At 39.3% G+C, this 18,877-nt stretch overlaps 1 protein-coding gene and 1 long non-coding RNA gene across 2 annotated transcripts in view; one reads left to right on the forward strand and one right to left on the reverse strand.

Moving 5' to 3' along the window:
• Positions 1-11,043, forward strand: part of LOC117665512 (uncharacterized) — a 29,534-nt gene extending 18,491 nt beyond the window's left edge. Inside the window, exons 2-4 of the long non-coding RNA XR_004591381.2 lie at positions 4,808-4,928; positions 5,342-5,452; positions 10,527-11,043. This is a non-coding gene — a long non-coding RNA (uncharacterized LOC117665512). The remainder of the gene's footprint in view (positions 1-4,807; positions 4,929-5,341; positions 5,453-10,526) is intronic.
• The window catches only part of CREB3L1 (cAMP responsive element binding protein 3 like 1), a 105,453-nt gene that overhangs the window by 24,107 nt on the left and 62,469 nt on the right, over positions 1-18,877 (reverse strand). Inside the window, exons 3-6 of the mRNA XM_034417445.3 lie at positions 18,606-18,766; positions 13,425-13,503; positions 9,873-10,030; positions 7,839-7,988 (exon numbers count right to left, since the gene is read on the reverse strand). Coding sequence (XP_034273336.1) covers positions 7,839-7,988; positions 9,873-10,030; positions 13,425-13,503; positions 18,606-18,766 — 548 coding nt within the window. The remainder of the gene's footprint in view (positions 1-7,838; positions 7,989-9,872; positions 10,031-13,424; positions 13,504-18,605; positions 18,767-18,877) is intronic.

Raw genomic sequence — 18,877 nt, forward strand, 5'->3', positions numbered from 1 at the left:
AGCTTTCTTCCCATTAGCAGTTCTGCGGGGCTTCTGTGTGTGGTGGCACCTGGTATAATGTGTTGTATGCTCAGTAGCTTATCTATCCTTGCTTGTATGTCCCCTGGTCCCAGTCTGGCTAAGGCTTCCTTCATTGTTCTCACCATCCTTTCAACCAATCCATTCGTGGACGGTTTCCCTGGCGCAGATAACACATGTCGGGTGCCCTGGCTGGCTAAAAACATTTCAAACTGGTTAGCCGTGAACTGGGGTCCGTTGTCCGAAACTATCAGGTCGGGTAGTCCGTGTGTTGCAAACAGTCTCCGCAAAACCCTGATGACCGCCTCCGATGTTGTTGATGTCATTAATTGTACCTCTAACCATTTCGAATAGGCATCAACTATGATCAGGAACATGTTCCCCTGGCATGGCCTGGCAAAATCTATGTGTATCCGGGACCACGGTGTCCCGGGGTTCTCCCAGTCATGTGTGGGCGCGGCGTGTGGTGCTGGCCGGGATTCCTGGCACAGTGTGCAAGTTGATACCCAGGCAAAGTACCCGCTGTACTGTACTAATACTCTGCCCGAAGTTAAAAGTCGCTTTATTTGTTCAAATGCGTTCTTTTCCGTCTTCCCCCATGTCCACTCCATCCTCTTATCCAGTAGCCGGTGCAGGGGCTCAGCAACCGTGGCTTTCTGCGGCAGGAAAATATTGTAGAAGTTCAATAACCCCAGAAACGCCTGCAATTCTGTTTTGTTTGTTGGGGTTGGAGCTTTCTGATGGCTTTTAATTTTCCTAGGGTGGGTCGTATTCCTGCCCCATCGATTAAGTACCCCAGGAATTCAACTTTTGTTTTGGCTAGCTGACACTTGTCCCTTTTCACCTTCAGCCCCACTTCCTGGAACCGGGTCAGCACTGCCCTTAACCGTTGCTGTAACTGCTCCCAATCTTTGGCTGAGATTAATACGTCGTCAAAATAGGGGACGACTCCTTCAATTCCCTGAAGCAAATGTTCCATGAGACTTTGAAAAAGTCCTGGAGCTACGCTTACTCCAAACTGCAGACGCTTGCACTTGAACGCCCCCCGGTGTGTGACTATTGTCTGTGCTTCTGCTGTGGCATCGTCTACGGGTAATTGTCGGTATGCCTGGGCCAAATCCAGCTTCGCAAATATTTTCTCTTGCCCCAGGGAGTGTAAAAGATGCTGTACCACGGGTACTGGGTAGGCGCTCTGCTGCAATGCCCTATTTAGGGTGCTCTTATAGTCTCCGCAGAGGCGCACTGACCCATCTGGCTTTGTGGGGGTGACAATGGGTGTTTCCCACTTAGCATGGTCCGTTGGCTCCAGTACCCCTTGGGCAATGAGTTTGTCCAGTTGCTCGTCTATCTTGGGCTGTAGAGCAAAAGGAACCCTCCTGGGTTTAATTCTGACAGGGACTACCTGGGGATCTAAGTTGAATGATATTGGGGACCCCGTGTACTTGCCTAATTGGCCATCAAAGACATCCGCGAACTCTCTCATCAGCTCCTCTTCCCAGCCGTCGTCTTCAATCCAATCGACTCCAGTTACTGCTAGTCCCAAAGGCTCGAACCACTCCAGACCTAATAGGCTGGGTCTGTCCCGGTCCACTATGGTGAGAGGCAGTTTCCCTCGGAAGTCTTTGAATCTCACGTTGAACTGTCCAATGCCCAGCACTGGAATCCAGTTGCCTTGGTAATCTTTCAGCGTGATTCTTTGATGTTTGAGTGTGCCGGTCGTGAGGCTAGGAATTAATTGCTTTATGGTTGCCCAGGATACCACGGAGAGGCATGACCCTGAGTCGACTTCCATTTTGCAGGGTCTCCCCTCGATGTAAACGGTCGCCGCCATCTTCTTGGACTTTCCCGTGCTCGCGTGTCCGACTATTATTGTCTGATGGGTCTCCCCTCTCTCCGATCCGTAGTCCTCGCTCCTGCGGCCTCTTCCAAACGGCTGTTTTTGGGCTCCTGTTTGGAATTGTCTGGCTCGTGGTTGAGGGCTGGTTTGTCTGGTCCTGCGTGAGGCTGGCTGGCATGCCCTGCAGGCTCTTGCTATGTGCCCTTTACAATCGTACCTCTGGCAGATTGCGTCTTGGAACCTATACTCCGATCTTGGGTGATTCCCTTCGCAGCCTGCACACCGCAGTTCCTTCTTTCCTTTTCCTTGGTTCTTCTCTTTTCGGTCTGAGCGGAGGTGATGGACTTCATCTCCCTCGTCTTTCTCCAATTCGGTCTCTACCTCCTCGTAGTGGATGGTGGCTTCTTCCTTCCCTTGCGGCCCCTTGTTCATTTTTTTCATGGCAGCTGCAGATTTTTGGGACGCCTCAGTCGCCATTGCTTCTTCCAAAGCCTCTTGAAATGTTATTTTGGGCCTTGGAAGTAAACGGCTTTATAATGTGAGGTCCCTCAGGCCCAATACGAGACGGTGCCTCATAGCTTTGTCCATATTTAGGAATTCGCAAGCGGTGGCTATCTCATGCAATGTTGCCACGAACTTGCTTATCGATTCCCCCTCTTTCTGGTCCCTCCGGTAGAATTTGTGTCTTCTTACCAGGGATGAAGCTTGTGGTGCATAGTGGGCTCTCAGGATGTTCTGCAGGGTCGGCCAGGTCATTGTTCTCAGCTCTGCCGGTGATGCTAGCACTTTTGCCACCTTAAAAACGGCGGCTCCACAGTGGGTGAGGAAGAGTGCCCTCTTCCTCTGTTCCGATAAGCTCAGCAAGTCGTTCGCTTCGAGGAACATGTGGAATCTCTCCATGTACGATTCCCAGTCTTCTCCAGCGGGTTGAACGGTGCGGGTGGCATGATCGAAGACATCTTCTGGCCATTGCTTCTGATGGCCAGTGATTGCTTTGAGGAGCTTTAGTGACTTAGTGTCCGATTATCCTCCTGAGATCCCACCTTCGTTGCCAGTGCAATATAGTGGGCACAGAAAGGACACAGACAGTGACTTCAGTAACAGCTCTTTATTAGCTCCAGTACAGCAATGGTTTGCCTAGCCACGGCAGCCCCTTTTAAAGGGAGCTGTCCGCGGCTTCAGCCATTGACGTTCTTCTAAATCTCCCGCTTCTTTTACTTAATTCTAATTGGTCCGTTTGAATGGTCATTAAATACTCAACAACTATGGTCAGGGCTGGCTCAGGATGTGTCACTTGAGGCAAAGCAAAAAACTCTGTCCTTCCCAATTCCGCACATAGAAGCCAATCCAAATGATGGTTGACTATTATTTCAGATTGGTGATAGTCCAGCATGCTCTACCATATCTGAGAATAACAATGGCAATTTGGAGATATATAGCAGATTGCAATATGCCTATGGCTCAGACTTCGGCTTCTCCTGTCTGAAGCAAGTGCCTGACTTTGTCTAATGACAGGATCAAGTCTATCCATGAAGCAACACTTTCTTATTGATCACCCATAAATTGTCACAATTGGCAGACAGTCTATTATATAAATTGTGTGCATAAATTTCTTGGTTTCGATCCCAGTGTTAATTTAGCCTTTAAGAAAAATACATATAAAGATCTTGGAGACTTGCATTCAATCAGTACAAAGTGACCTAGATGGACTAACAGAATTATAGAACTGTAGAGTTGGATGGGATTATAAGGATCATCTAGGCCAGCCCTCTGCAGGGCTCAGGAGAATCAATTAATCCATGAAGTTGTTTGTCTAGTCTCTTCTTAAATACTTTGAGATATGGACCACCCACAATTTCCTTAGGTAGACTTCTGTTGTACAGAGCTTACTGTCAGGAAAATTTTCCTTATATTTAAATGAAATTTTGATAGCTAGCTGCAGCTTGTATCTGTTAAACTACATACAGTATTATTTCCTGTAATATAAGCGGTATGCCTCTCCATAGCATTTTTGCTGTTGCATTCTTGTCCTGGTGACCATTAGCCTCTGGTTAAGCAATTTTAAGTCTGAACTCACATGACTCTTCTTGTATGCTTATGGTCGAGCTGAGCATATGTTTTTATTTTACATTTATGCTTTTATACTATATGCAAAAATAAAAGTTCCTGGCATCTTCATTTTAAAAATTCTTTCTAATAGCGGTACTAAGTTTACTAACTGGAAAGTAACTGCCAGACTGAATAGGCAATAGTGTGACAGAGAGACCAATAGTTTGCTCGGTATATGCATATGTTATAGATTAAGTTGGATTGTCTACTCACATTAAATTTCTCCATATTTGAACCATCTTCCTAATTATTATTCTATGAAAGGATTGACTCTTTACTCCTAAACATTTGTTCTCAGGCTACATTGCCCAATCTAATATATAGATTTCTCATAATCTCTACACAGATCTATCTTGGGTGACATACATATGTAGTCCAACATATCTGGAGATTGGCAAGACCACTCTAGGATATCTAATACTGTATAACGTTTTGCCTGAGAGACATCTCATAATGTTCCCACACTATTAGTATAGCACATTGTCTTCTGGGGTTATGTGAGAACTTTATTTTAAATACATATTGATGAATCAAGTCTATGTTATATTCAGAATGCAAATCAGCCTGCAGACAAATGACTGTGGCTTAACTTCTCGGTGGATCAGAATTGCTAAAAGAAGCTGAATCATTCTTGCCAGATGGATTGTACCTTATCTTGGAGACTATGTTTGATTCATAGAAAGTGACTAACACATGCTGTTGGTTCATGAAAACTTACATTTAGGAAGGAATTCACAATTATGGATGTGTGAATCAGTAAAAATCCTATCCAGTTTATTGTCTGAGTTACTGACCACAATTGCAGTTTGATAAAAGGTTTTTTTTTTTTTGCAATCTTTGCAGGTTTTCCCGACAACTTTCCCCAAATTTAAATATTACTAATAATGGTTCAAGAATTTGGAAATGGAAATATTCTAGATGAAGACAATGGAAAACTACTCCCATACTGTTGATAAGACTGTTGGTAAGAAAATTAAATGTAATTATTTAATGTATGTGTCCAGTTATTTTCCAGGAGTATCTTTACCTTTTTATTGCACTAGTACACTATTTTCAACAATATATTTTCTTTTCAAAATTGCATTTTGTTTTTGCAGATTCCAGGAAAAAACTAAATGTTAGCTAGATTTTAAAAATATTTTTAATAGTTCATACTGCTATGCAGCAGGGTGAAATGGAACATTCAACTTTGTAGATTTACCCTTATTCAGAATCAGTATTGTAGACATATGCTTCTAAATTCACTTGGGTAAAAAATACTTATTGGGCAACCAGCTGATGGAATTAAGTTTAAATGTTGAACATTATGAATGTGAAACAAGACATTAATATGATGTAAATACTTCTTATCTTGACATGTATACATGTACTTTATAGCAAGGGTGTGAAACTGGAGACCCATGGACTGGATGCGTCACGCGCAGGCCACGCCCACCCCAGCTTTTCGAATGGGGAATACGTTGCAAAAAATCATGGCAATGTGACATGGTGAGTTTGACACCCATACATACTTTATAGTAATGTTAAGGTTTTTCACTACTAAGTCCCTATTAGTTAATTTCTTGTTTATCTGGTCTCCATTTATTTCAGCTTCCCCTATGTTGAATTTTAGATTATAATATATCCTCAGGGATATATTTCCTGCAAGTTGTTTGCACACTGATGACATGGAACAGAGAAATAGATAGGCAAGTAGGTAAACTGGTAGGCCAGATGATCAAAAGTCAATTTATGTTGGAATTCCAAAAATTACTTCTTCAGATTCTTGATTCCTTCCTAAATTTATTATTATTATTATTATTTATTCAATTTATATACTGCCTTTCTCCTATTGGACTCAGGGCGGTGCACAGCCAAGGATAAAAAACATACCAATACAAAATTTAAAATCAATTAAAAGAATTATACAGCTTTGGCCCACAATTTAAAACAATCCAATTAAAACCCAATTTACACTTAAAAAGCTAAAAAGCTAAAAAGAGCTAAAAAAGGTGGCTTTGAAAAGATCAATCATTGCATGATTAAATATTACTGGGTGAATAGAAATTAAGGTAATATCTGCATCTATATTTACATATACCTCACCCCTGCCTCTCTAGCATTGCTCTTTACCAGTCTTATACACAGGGCCGGATTTTCCTATAGGCTAACTAGGCTTCAGCCTAGGGCCTCAAGATCAAGAGGGGCCTACACAGTGGTGGGATTCTGGGGGCGGGGGGGGGGAGCCAGCAATTTAACAAAGGGTTCGGTGGTTTTTTTTGTAATTTTATTGGCCCACGGAGCTTCAGCATAGGCTAATTGGCCTCCCGGCTCTCAGCTGATTTGTCTCCGCTGTTTTGCTCAGGGCTCTTCTGCTTCCTTGCAAAGAAACGAAACTGAAACTGCTTTGCTGTTGCTGCAAGGTTGGAAAATTAGGCAGGCAGAATTCTTTTCTTTTTCCTCACCAAAAAAGGTACGTGCAAACAATGGGAAATTTAGGGAAAAAGAGGAGAGTTCAGGATTTTAAAACACAAAAGAAAAAAAGCTCTATTTAACTAGGGAATTGTAATAATTGAGATACTATTAATTGTATATTGTGTTGAAAGCAGAAATGGTTAAGTTGTGGTTTGGAGGAATATATGGGGGAAATTATTTGGTTTATTATTATTGGTAAATATAATTAATTGATTTGTAAGAAATTGGATTGCATGGAAATAATTGGAATATTCATGTTCATATTGATTAATATACAAAAAAGGTAGTTATATAACTAATTGATTTATATTAAAATGTTGAATTTATATTAAACAACTAATATTACATAATTAACCAATGTGAGGATGGATATAAAAATAGATGACAATGGGAAGGGGTATAATATAGAATAGAAGGGAAAAATTGAATTTGATTAAGATTAGAGATGAGGATGAAGGGTAATATTGGTTTTTTACAAAAATAGATGAGGAATAAATATGGCAAAAAGGAAATATAGAAATTGTAAATTTAATTGAAATGACTAAACACTGTTTAAATTTGTGAACCGGCCAAATACTCTGTTCAAAGAAAATACATTGTATGTTTGTATATGTGTTTCTAATTATTGTTATTTATTCATATTTGTTCTCTTTTATTCTTTAAAGTTTAACAATTCATTCTTTATCTTAATATCTTTATATTTGTTTGGGGTTGGCTTTCTTCCCTTTCATCTTTTTTATTGTACAGCAATCTTTCTCCTCAAACCTACCACCTCTCTCTTTTCTTTCCTTCTTACTTTCTCTTCCTCCCCCTCTTCTTCTCCTCCCTACTTCCTCTTCCTTTCTCCTTCTCCTCCTCTCTTCCTCCCTCTCTTACTCCTACTCTAAGTTCCCTTCCCTTCCTTCATCCCTCTCTATTGCTGTATCCTTTTATGCATATGGACTACTCAGAGGGCTGAAAAAGTTATTTCTGACTGGTCCTCACACTTTTGACCAGTCCTCGAACTTATGACTGTCCTCACATTTTACGTTTTTGCCCTATCTTGTCACCATGGTGAAGAGAAGCAGTTGTGAAATGAGTGACATGGTTGTTAAGAAAGCTGCACGGGCATAAATGTGAGGATGGTCATAAGTGTGAGGACCGGTCAAAAGTGCGAGGCCCAGTCAGAAATGACTTTTTTCAGCCCTCTGAGTAGTCCCTATGCACATAGCCACGCCCACCCGGTCACATGATGAGCTACCCACGCCTACACAGTCATGTGACCAGCTAGCAACGCCCACCCAGTCACATGATTGCCAAGCCACACCCCCAACTAAGCCACGCCCACAGAACCTGTGGGCCAAAGGGCCTCATAAGTGGAATAGCCTAGGGCCTCTTTTCATCTAAATCCGGCCCTGCTTATACAGTTGGAATAACAGACCTTGTTTTTGATCTTCCGCCTTACTCTCTTCAGGGCTTTCTCTTCTGCTTTAGTCAAAGGAAGCTTGGTTGGGATGGGATAGCCCTCAGCAATCAGGGTGCGCTTTTCCTCCTCAGTTAGGAGCAGGGGCCCCGAAGTCCCTTGTAGTTTCTGGAACAAGAGCAAGAGCAAACCAAGATATACATTATAATCTTACCCCAATTTTTTTGTGCAAAATAATGCATTGTCAAAGTCCTACACTGTAAGCATGAGCACAAGGGCTATCAAGGAATGAGAAAAAAAGGGAAGGGGGAAGTAAATTCTTGTATGTTCAAATACAACAATATTTAAAGAATTTCTAAAATAATATAGCATTAACATCATAACATTTTAAGCAATACTATAGTTTTCAAAGAGAGATTAGGTGGGTCTCCTGGGCCAGGGTTCTTTAACCCAGAGATATTGCCCAGCCTCTGGGACTGCAAATTTGTAGGGTTCCATCCTATCCCTCATCCTCCTCTTCCCTCCTGTAGACATGAAGGAAATAGATGTAACTTTAGCCTTATTCTGCAGTGAACCAGCACCAAAGTTACTGTCTGGAGGGACAGATGGAAAACAGCAGAAATGGGAAAACTGGGAGGGAGAAAAGCTGGCATGGAGATGGATGAGTAAAAAACTAAGATTGGAACTGCAGAAGAGGGTATCTTGTTTAGTGTTTCCTCATTCCTTCATTTAATCCGAATTAGGCTCAAGTGCCTTTCCCCCCCTATATTACAGATCTCAAGTACCCATCCAGAAACTCCATGGATTCCCTAAGTTGAGTTGGAAAAAGACAAAGCTAATTAGCATTTTGATGACAATTGATTCTAAATTTCTGAAGAAGCTTTGCTTTGAAGCATACCACAGCCTGATAAATGCCTCATGATGGCACTATTTTTATCTTTCTCATTTCTGAAATACTCTTAATTAGTAGCAAATTATGGTTCTTCCAGTGTGCGAATATTTGAAATGTTTTCACCTTTTACCCTTCTTCTAAATTCTACAATCCATTGTGAATCTTATGCTTTGAGCAAGCAGAGAAGTTATTCTTAGTCTTATCAAGTATTCTATCTGGAGTACAGACTACCATGTCCCCCTATTGGATAATTCTCTGGCTCTTCTGTCCTCCTAACTTTCTGTTCCACTAAGGTGATTGTCAATCGCTTTTCTTCCTATGGATGTGTCATACTGAATATTGGTACCTTTACAGACATGTGTTTATAGGAATCTGGGGGGGTGGGGATGGGACCAAAATAGCGAAGTAGTGGATGGGATATCACAACAAAGCTGGGGCTTGCATCATAAGAACTGTCAACTTGCTGACTTGAACCCCCAGTGGACACTGCTATGTTTATGTGTGTCTATAAAATAAATTCATACGTTCTATTGTAAAGCATCCATCCATTCATCCAAAAACCAAGTTTAGAATAAAAAAAAATCTCCCTTCGTCATGCATTTCTCATATATATTCTGGAGCTACTATGCTTAACAAGTAGACTATTGCTGGCTCAAAACACCATGGAAACCTTTTTTAAAAATACTCCTTTTCTTTTCCTCAGCTACTGGCTTTTCCATTGGGTGTTTTTTTTACTAATGGAACTGGTGCACCAGCTCAATTGTTTGGAAAAAGAATGTCCACCACAGTTAGAAAAACACAGCCAACTGAACTATTAGATAGCTGAGGAAAAGAAAAATGGTAATCCTTTTTAGACTATTCCAGAACTATGGATAAATAACAGAATTTGGAATCAGTTAAAGGGTCAGTATTGATTATGTGAAGCCAATGTGTAGTGTCCGCCTTGGAAAAAGCAAAGCATAACAGACAATCTGGATAGTAGCAATTGTGGTAACAAGAAAACCATACTTTGAATGCAGAGCAGAAAAATGCATCCAGAGGTTGTAGTTGAACTCGGTGAGGGTGAATATAGAGCAACAGTTTCAATTCCTGCCCTCCTAAAATGATTGCTGGATAATGGGGCAACCTGGCATGGCAGTTAAGCCTAACTCTCTTCTTACATGTGGTGCTGTGAGGAGTGGAGAAGAAGAGATTGCTGTAGAAGACCGAGCAGTGGGGCGGGCTGGGCTGGAGGGAGGCAGGGATCTTGGGCTCTGAGATCCATCACTGTCACTGCCATGGCTGCTGGGAGGTGTTGGTGGCATCTGCACCAAGTCATCTAAGTCAGAAAAATATAGAAAATGGGTTAACAACAGACAGAAGGCTGGATCATGGATAACAGCAGAAAAAAGATATTTGGTGAAAGAAGGTTAGAAATCTAACCAGTTCCAACTAGTGTGAACTGCAATCTGAGCCTTCATTTGTGAGAGGCAATATTCTTTTTGGGAAATGACAGAAATAAATCAGGAGATCCACCTTCTCCTCATTATTTGTTAACATCTCACCATCCTTACTTACCAATGGGCTTTATTTTCTTGTTTTGGTTTTATGTAAAAAAGGGCCTACTTCAACTGCCTAACTAATACGCCAGGACAAGTAGAAACTTTGAGAGAGATGGGCAGTACAGAAATGTGAAAAAAGAAATTTCTTTCAGGAAAGCATGATCAACACACCTTATTCTAGGTCCAATAGTATGTGATAGATATTGATGGCAATCTTGTATGTCCCTGTCCTCCTCCTTTTCTGTCATCTACATAACCACGTTGTCTCCACAGAGCTATCTTGTGCACTTTCTTGAAGGTGTACAGCCAAAACATTTCCACTGTTGCATCTATTCTGTTCTGAATAAGTTACATCCTTCAGTTGCTAGATTCCAGTCGTGGGAGTTGCCTCACAAGTCTTTTGGAACAAGTTCTACTACAACATTTGCCAAAACGTGGATTTGTTAACTGCTGGCTCTCCCACGAATCTTCTAAATTTCCTGCTGATAGAAGATGGTGCTCTTGCTAATGCTTACATTATATATAAAAAAGCCTATGTTCTATTGGGATACATTGTGAGCCAAACGTTTGAGAGAGCCTAATATTTTCTGTAAATTATTGTTTGCTTATTTGAATATGAATTTCCAGTACTCAAGAAGGACATTACATTTTTAGAGTAAATAAATAAATGTGTTCATTTGGCTAAACAGATCCCTCTGTGCAGTGTTAGTGGTTGCCAAGCAGAATTCTTGATATTGTTATCTTTCTGGAAATAAAGCTAAGATCTTTTTACCAGCCACATTAAAAACTGGCAACGTTTGCTGTTATCCTTCCAATGACATGCAGCCAATATCTAATCCAAAAAAGCCAGAGAAATGTGGGCTGGATTTCAAATAAGACTACTGAAACTGGGCAAGCTTTTACTGATTTCATTTAAATCTTTGTCTTAAAACTTAACAAAGTGATTATGGTTTTTGTAAGGTGCTCAGCTATTGTAGTGATAGGAAGATTCTCATTTAATTACTACAGATTTCCCCAGCCCTTTGCCTTCTAAAGAGATGGGGACTTCTGATGGATCCAAGGAAAACTCTAACCTTTAAAAATTGCAGGAAATGCTGACTTATTTAAAAAAATAACAACAATCTACTAATTCTCACTCCAGAAAGCCTGGCAATTTGACAATTTTGAGCCATGTTTCCATATCATACAAAGCATATACAAAAGGAGAAGGTCAAAGAGCATGAGGCAGATCTAGAAGAAGATGGAGACACACCATCAAAGACACTCTACAACAACATCAATTAACAATGGTTAAGGCTGCCAGAAGAGCAAGAGCCAGAACTTTGTGTCCCTCGATACCCAAAGCAGTAAAAGAGGAGAAGAAGGAAGAAGGAAGAGGAAGAGGAGAAAGAAGCTTTCCAACACTGCTGATCCTCAAGGTTTGCATTTCACAGACTTAGGCCAGACATAACATTGCTGAAGGGAAAGAATATGATTAAAATACATAGTTTGCACTTTAAAATTATATCCAGAAAATGGAAATTGCCCCAATCAAATTGCTATGAAAGTCAATTCTCTTAAGAATTGTTCTTGCATTCTCTCAATTAACTATTTAAAATGACAGGGCAGATACATCCTCCTATTTAAATTAGAAATTCTAATTTAATTACACTAATGCCTAATGGATAAGTTTTTAAATTTTGATAGATGCTGTTGTATTGAACTGCATTTTATTTTCTAGAAATACAGGGAAATACTACATAAAAGAAGATTAGAAGTAAATATTCACAATGCCACATACTCACAATGCCCATCACACCCTAGTTATAGTCTTTTTCAAAGAGATAGATGTTGGTGCTGGTTGCTACCTCTAAAGCCCTGCGTGGTCTTTCTCCCATAGTATCTGCTCAGCCAGTTTGATTCTGCAGGGTTGGTTCACTGTGGGTTCCTTTGATCAAACAGAGTCATCTATTGGCACCCCAGAAATGCTTCTTCTCAGTAGTGGTTCCTGCCCTCTGGAATTAGGTTTCCCCTGAGATATGGATGGCCGTCATGGCCCCCACTTTCCTCTTTTTCAGAAGAGCTATGAAGATCTGATTCTTCACTCAGGCTTTTGACTAGGGAGAGCAAGACTTCATGTCATATCATCTGGTTTGCCACAGTTGCCATCTTTTATTATTGATCTATTGATCAATTTCATCAAAATCAATATTTGATTAAAATAATGCATTAAATTTGCATGTTGCCCAACTCTCTCCCAAAGATTGATTTTAATCATTTTTAAGCTTTGATTGGTTTTATTGTAATTTTATGTTGTTTGACTGTTGTAAGTCACCCAGAGCTGTTGAGAGTTGGGCAGCATGCAAATTTAATACATTATTTTTATGGTTGGTAATACAGTCAGCCAAATGTTTTTTGCTGGCTTTGGCATTTTTATCCACTATGGTATTCCACAGTCAGCCAGATGTTTAGATTGAATTTGGCATTTTTTCCCCACCAATCCAGTCCTTCCTAAGGACCTGTTTGATGTTGTTAAAGCAGGGGTGAAATGTTCCCGGTTTGGACCGGATCGCCCGATCCAGTAGTGATGGTGGCGAGTGGTTCAGAGAACCGATAGCAAAAATTCCTGTGCCCCCCCCATGCCCAGCTGAGCTGCGCAATCATCAGAGGCTGTTTTTTTTACTTTTAAAAGCATTTTTTCTACAACCTCTTCGGCTGAAAAAATGCTTTTAAAAGTAAAAAAAAAAAGCCTCTGATGATCGCGCGGCTCAGCTGGGATCGTCAGACGCTTTTAAAAGCATTTTTTTCTACAACTTCTTCGGCCGAAGAGGTTGTAGAAAAAAAAATGCCTTTAAAAGCCTCTGGCGATCCCAGCTGATTTGCCTGATCGTCAGAGGCTTCTAAAAGCATTTTTTTCTGCAATCTCTTAAGGTTGTAGAAAAAATGCTTTTAAAAGTAAAAAAAAAAAAAAGTTGGCCACGTCAACCCAGCCACACCTACAGAACCGGTAGTAACAAATTTTAGATTTCATCCCTGTATTAAAGGTATTATAGCAGGATGTGGTTATATTATCATTATTATTTTTTTCTGGAAGTTTGCCCTAATAGCATAAAGGCAAGATGGTCTATAAAATAATAACAGATATGAGGTTGGAGAGCATTGAAAGCTCATTGAGTTATCCAATTTTCTCACCTGTTGGCACATTTAAAAATTGGTTCACTTCTCTAGGTTCAGCTTTGATTACAGGTTGGGTAGTCATTTCTATAGGTGCCTGTAAAACAATTGAGAAAAGTATTAAGTTGATTTTCTAAATATCTTCCTTTGAAGAATCATGGATTTTCCAATGAGCTCACACCATTTGCAAGGACTCAAAACATTGTCCCTTGAGGGAGATGGACAGTGAAATACAAATATAAACAAACAAACAAACAAATAAAATTGTGCTGTATCTTATCATTTGCTTCTGGGGTCAGGCTACATATATCTCTCAGGTTTATTCTGAGATAATAGGGCTCCATACAAGGATGGTGAGACCATCATCCTTCTAGAGATCACTTACACATTATTTTTTTACTATTCATCTGTATATTATAGTATGTGCTTTGCTATAATCTGGTCTTTGCACCAACTGGCCTCCAGTCAGAAGAGAAAGATAAGTTGTATTACCAATTTATTACTAAATTGGTAATACAATGCACCAAAATATTCTGGTGTATCAAGAGGCATTGAATTCTGTGCCATTGCTTGAAATGTATTTCCACAGTGAGTAAGTATAACCTGTAAGTATAAACAATACATCACTGAAGGAACTCAGCAAAGTATCCATTTGTACTTTGACAATGGAACCTTGTCTGCTTCTGTTTCTTCTCCTTAAGCATTTGCCATTTCTCCAGACATTGGTAGCTTTGTAAACAGGGTAGCCTTTGTACACTGTCTATCCAGAGCTTGTTTTCTACTATTGAGTCATGGCAGTTTGCAGGTACATGCATATATGCTACGGTGTAAAAGCTACAACTTAATTATGGCTGAACCAGCAGAGATTAAAAACTGGTGAATACCAACATGCCTAGTGATTGCAGCCACTATTATTCTAACTTTTTCCCCTAGTCATCCTTTTTTATTAACTTGCATATTCAAGGCTGATTCCATATGGGCGTCCAAAATTGCTTGCTTGTTTCCAAAGACAATATAATAAAAAATGAGAGCACTTGGTAAAGAAAAGTGAACATCATACACATGTGATAAAGAAGTGCATTGCACAGATAGTATTTCCATGATTGACAGTCATTTTTGCTATTATCTCCTTCCTGTCTCTAAAAAAACATATTCAGATTCAGATCTTCGATCTGTTGTAATATGCATAGGACGGTTCTGCACAAACTTTGGTGATACAGAATATCCTCTACTGTCCACTGGATTTTCTGCAGAGCTATTTAACAGCTGTTTCTGATCAAAAGAGATGAAGAGTTAATATGAAGAGTCATTAATTCCCAGCTGTACCAATGTGATCTTCTCTTACCAGCTTTCTTTTCCCACCAAATGCCAGAGATTTTTTTTTTTCATTAAACAGATATATTTCACGCTGTCTCAGACTGTAAACATAGCCTGGCAAAGGAAGTGAATATGGTTTTCAAACACACACCACATAGATCTACATTTGGAAATCCAGGGAGTTCAAAGTTAAAGCAACAGAGGAAGTTTTGTGTACAAGTTTGATTTGAATGGTGTCCTTGTTTTTCCCTCCTACTTTTATCTACAGTAAGTGAAAGGAAGATAACCTACAATTGAGTCCAAATGAATGGAGTTCTCTTACTTCACAGGAGAAAAAAGAAGGCTGTAAAATATATATGTGATCCTTTCAAAGTACACAATTAATGATTTTATCGAATTGACACATAGTTCATTTTCTATAGCCTCTAGGCCCACATCTGATCAGGCAAACCATTTAAAATTAACTCATTGGCAATGAAATTACAGTGGGAGGAAATTACTACCATATCCTTCAGGTCATACCTTGAAACACCCCACTCTAATTTATGCCATTTAAATTGAAGTTACAAGGAAACATGTTGTGTGATTTGGAAGCAAGTAACAAGGAAGGGTATTTGGCACTCCAGGTCAGAAGTTCTCAGATGCCTCTTGTTGACATTCTACACACGTTTATTGTTCCATTAGTTGTCTCAGTAAGGATGGTGAGTAAAAGGGGGAGATGTTGTAAATCCCCATTGTAAGACGCTCAGAGTAATCTAGAACTATGAGATGGGCGGCAAGCAAGCAAGCAAGCAAGCAAGCAAGCAAGCAAGCAAGCAAGCAAGCAAGCAAACAAACAAACAAATGTTGTACCATGCCTGTTAGAAGAACTCAGTATACCTCTGACCACCATTGTGAAATTGAGGGAAGAGGGAAAAGCAACAAAAAAAAAAGGGGGGGGGGGGAAACTGGGAAAGAATGGTTGAAAAGACATCATAAACTGAATCTGGCCCAGGCGATCTGATTTCTCATCTTGCAATATATCCTGCCCCTTTCCCAAAATTGGTATTTCCTAGCTGTGCTGGACTATACATTTCTAAATGTTGATTGGGAGCTATAAAGGATTTTGCATTGACAAGGCTGCTATGTTTTTACAGTCTATACAGTAAGTTGGTGTACCTTTAGCAGACCAACAGATGAAACGCCTTATAGGAAGATGTATAAGAAGACCAATCCAATGTGTCTAAAACAAAACTTGATTTGTTTAAACTTTGACATCTCCACTTCAGCTTCTTGAACACTATCCTGGAATTATGCTCTTTAAAAAGCATATTTGAAATATCAAGGATTGCTTCTTGTGGGGAATGGCAGCCTGAAGTTCTCTGAAATGCAAAGAGCCACTGCAGCTTTTGAAAGGCCAATGGGAGATTTTTGCCTGGCTCTTATTTTCCTGGATCAAAGGGAGATCAATAGATTAGCCACCTGTGCCAATTGTACAAAAATCCTTACAGAGCACTCTGCAAGGTCCTTTAAAACCTTAGCTAGCTTCTAAACTCAACAAGAGCCTGAAGATGACAGGGTTGTGAGCCTGTCGAAACGTTGCTAGAAAGAAAAACTTTTAAGATACTGGTAGGATTTTAGCTAAGGTTTTAAAGGACCTTGCAGAGTGCTCTGTAAGGATTTTTGGAAGATTTTAAGCTAGGATTTTAACCAGAATTTTAAACATTTTAACTAACTTATTTAACATGATGTGGGAAAACACCTAAAAGATTTTAATTTTTTGCGCGCACACACACACACACACACACACACACACACACACACACACACACAATTTCATAGGTTTTATGTGTGTTTTTCTTTTAGCCAGGTTTTTCCTACATAACCAAGATTTTTCTACAGCCCTAGCTCAGTGGAGTCACATCCACTCGATTCTGGGTTTTTTTCTTCTGGCAGCCAGCAGGCCCTATGCTGCCTAGTGAGAGACTTATATAGATCTATTTCTGGCTCGTTAGCCATCATCAGTAAGCCACACCTACATCTCATGTATCCTCCCTGTAAAGGTACAATATCTATTTTCTTTCGTAGGTTTTATGTGTGTTTTTCTTTTAGCCAGGTTTTTCATGTGACTCCACTGAGCTAGGGCTGTAGAAAAATCTTGGTTACGTAGGAAAAACCTGGCTAAAAGAAAAACACACATAAAACCTACGAAAGAAAATAGATATTGTACCTTTACAGGGAGGATACATGAGATGTGGGTGTGGCTTACTGATGATGGCTAACGAGCCAGAAATAGATCTATATAAGTCTCTCACTAGGCAGCATAGGGCAGCATAGGGCCTGCTGGCTGCCAGAAGAAAAAAGCCCAGAATCGAGTGGATGTGACTCCACTGAGCAAAGGCTGTAGAAAAATCTTGGTTACGTAGGAAAAACCTGGCTAAAAGAAAAACACACACATACATATATATAGATATATAGATATATAGATATATAGATATTTAGATATATAGATATAGATATACATATACATACTTACATACATACATACATACATACATACATATATATATATATATATAAAACTTACATAGACAAATATATATATATATATATTATATATTAATGGACAAGCAACTAGAAAAAAGTCATGGAGCTTTGTTTTTATATATGACAACTGCAGCGAGATTATTATATGCTTAAAAGTGGAAAAGCTCACAACAGAGGAATGTTGATGAAGATGATAGAACTTGCAGAGAAGGCTAAATTAACTGCTTTGATCAGAGAAAAAAAATGACATTTATGTTCAACTAGAAACAATTTGTAGACTTTATGCATGGAATAGAAAAATGCACTTACAATTTGTGGTTTTGATGACTAGGGAAAATGGATATAGAAAAAAGTAAGATTTTTTTTAAAAAAATAGCTGATTAAGAGATAAGTTTGTAACTACTTATAGTTGCTGAAAAGGAAATGGGAAGTTTCTTCCTATTTTTTCTTTACAATTCATTCCATATTTTTTCTTTTCTCTTTTCTTTCTTTTTTTTTTACTGCTTATGTTCTTGATTTGTGTTGTAAAACTTGAATTGAAAATATAAGGACAGAAAAGCATCTTTGAAATGTCACCATCAGAAATATTTGTATTTTTACAAAATAACAAAAATAAAGAGATGCATTTCAACAGAAAAATATCTCTTCCTTTGCAAAATCATTAGCAAAGAATGAAAAAGTTAGTTCAGTCATCCACATGTATTGAACAATAACTCCTAATGTCCCCATGCTGCCTGATGGTAATGGAAATTGATCAAATGTTTAATTGCAACAGGTTATACTAGAACATTAGAAGTTGCCTCTTCTGAGAAACTGGCCACCTTATAATTATTAAAATTATTCTATTTTAGAAGAAAGAAAATTTGAATTGTATCTCAGATGTAGGGTTCATCAAGGAGGGCTGCATTATTTGTAGGCAAAACAATTCTAAACTAGAAACAAATGGGCTAATTAATCTCTAGGAATTTCTGCAGGAAATTGACTTTACAGTTTCTATTTTGGGTGTATTTTTCCACTTATGCTGATCATTAACAATCCTGTCCACTGTTTGGACTAGCATCCCTAATAAAGGTAAGTAGAGTTCCCATAAAGTCTGCCATTTCTGAATCAGGATCAAAAGCACTCTACCCAATTATCCTTCAATTGCCCACTTTTCACTCTACTATGTCACTTTTTTAAATGTGGTTATTTCAAATCAGCAGTGATTAAAACAAAGAATAATTAGGCACGTTTTTCTTATTTTTATTTTCCGCCTTTCTATTTAGAATGAAAGATGAAGAAATCGTTTTAAAAATGCCACATTCTCAGGTCCTGATGCTCAGATCATGCCAGCTATTCTTAGTGCAATGAACTCACCTCTTTGGGGACTGGCGACCTTTGCAGTGGGTTAAGATTCATCATGGGAATTGCATGAGTTGGCAGCTGAGTTTCAGGTATTTCTGGCACCATGTTCTGCTCCTGCTTCACCATGATGGAACATAGCTTGTGCTGGAGTGTCCACATACCATTTTCCAATTCTGAGAAAAGAAGCACATCACAGTCAAGTCATACTAGCACTGTGTATGAGACACACTGTACCATATAATGAGGTGTATCCTCTTCCATGACAGAGGTAAACCTGAAGGAAC

Source organism: Pantherophis guttatus, chromosome 1 (genome assembly GCF_059756535.1).
Source record: "Pantherophis guttatus breed Tessera chromosome 1, ASM5975653v1, whole genome shotgun sequence".
Classification (NCBI taxonomy): Eukaryota; Metazoa; Chordata; class Lepidosauria; order Squamata; family Colubridae; genus Pantherophis; species Pantherophis guttatus.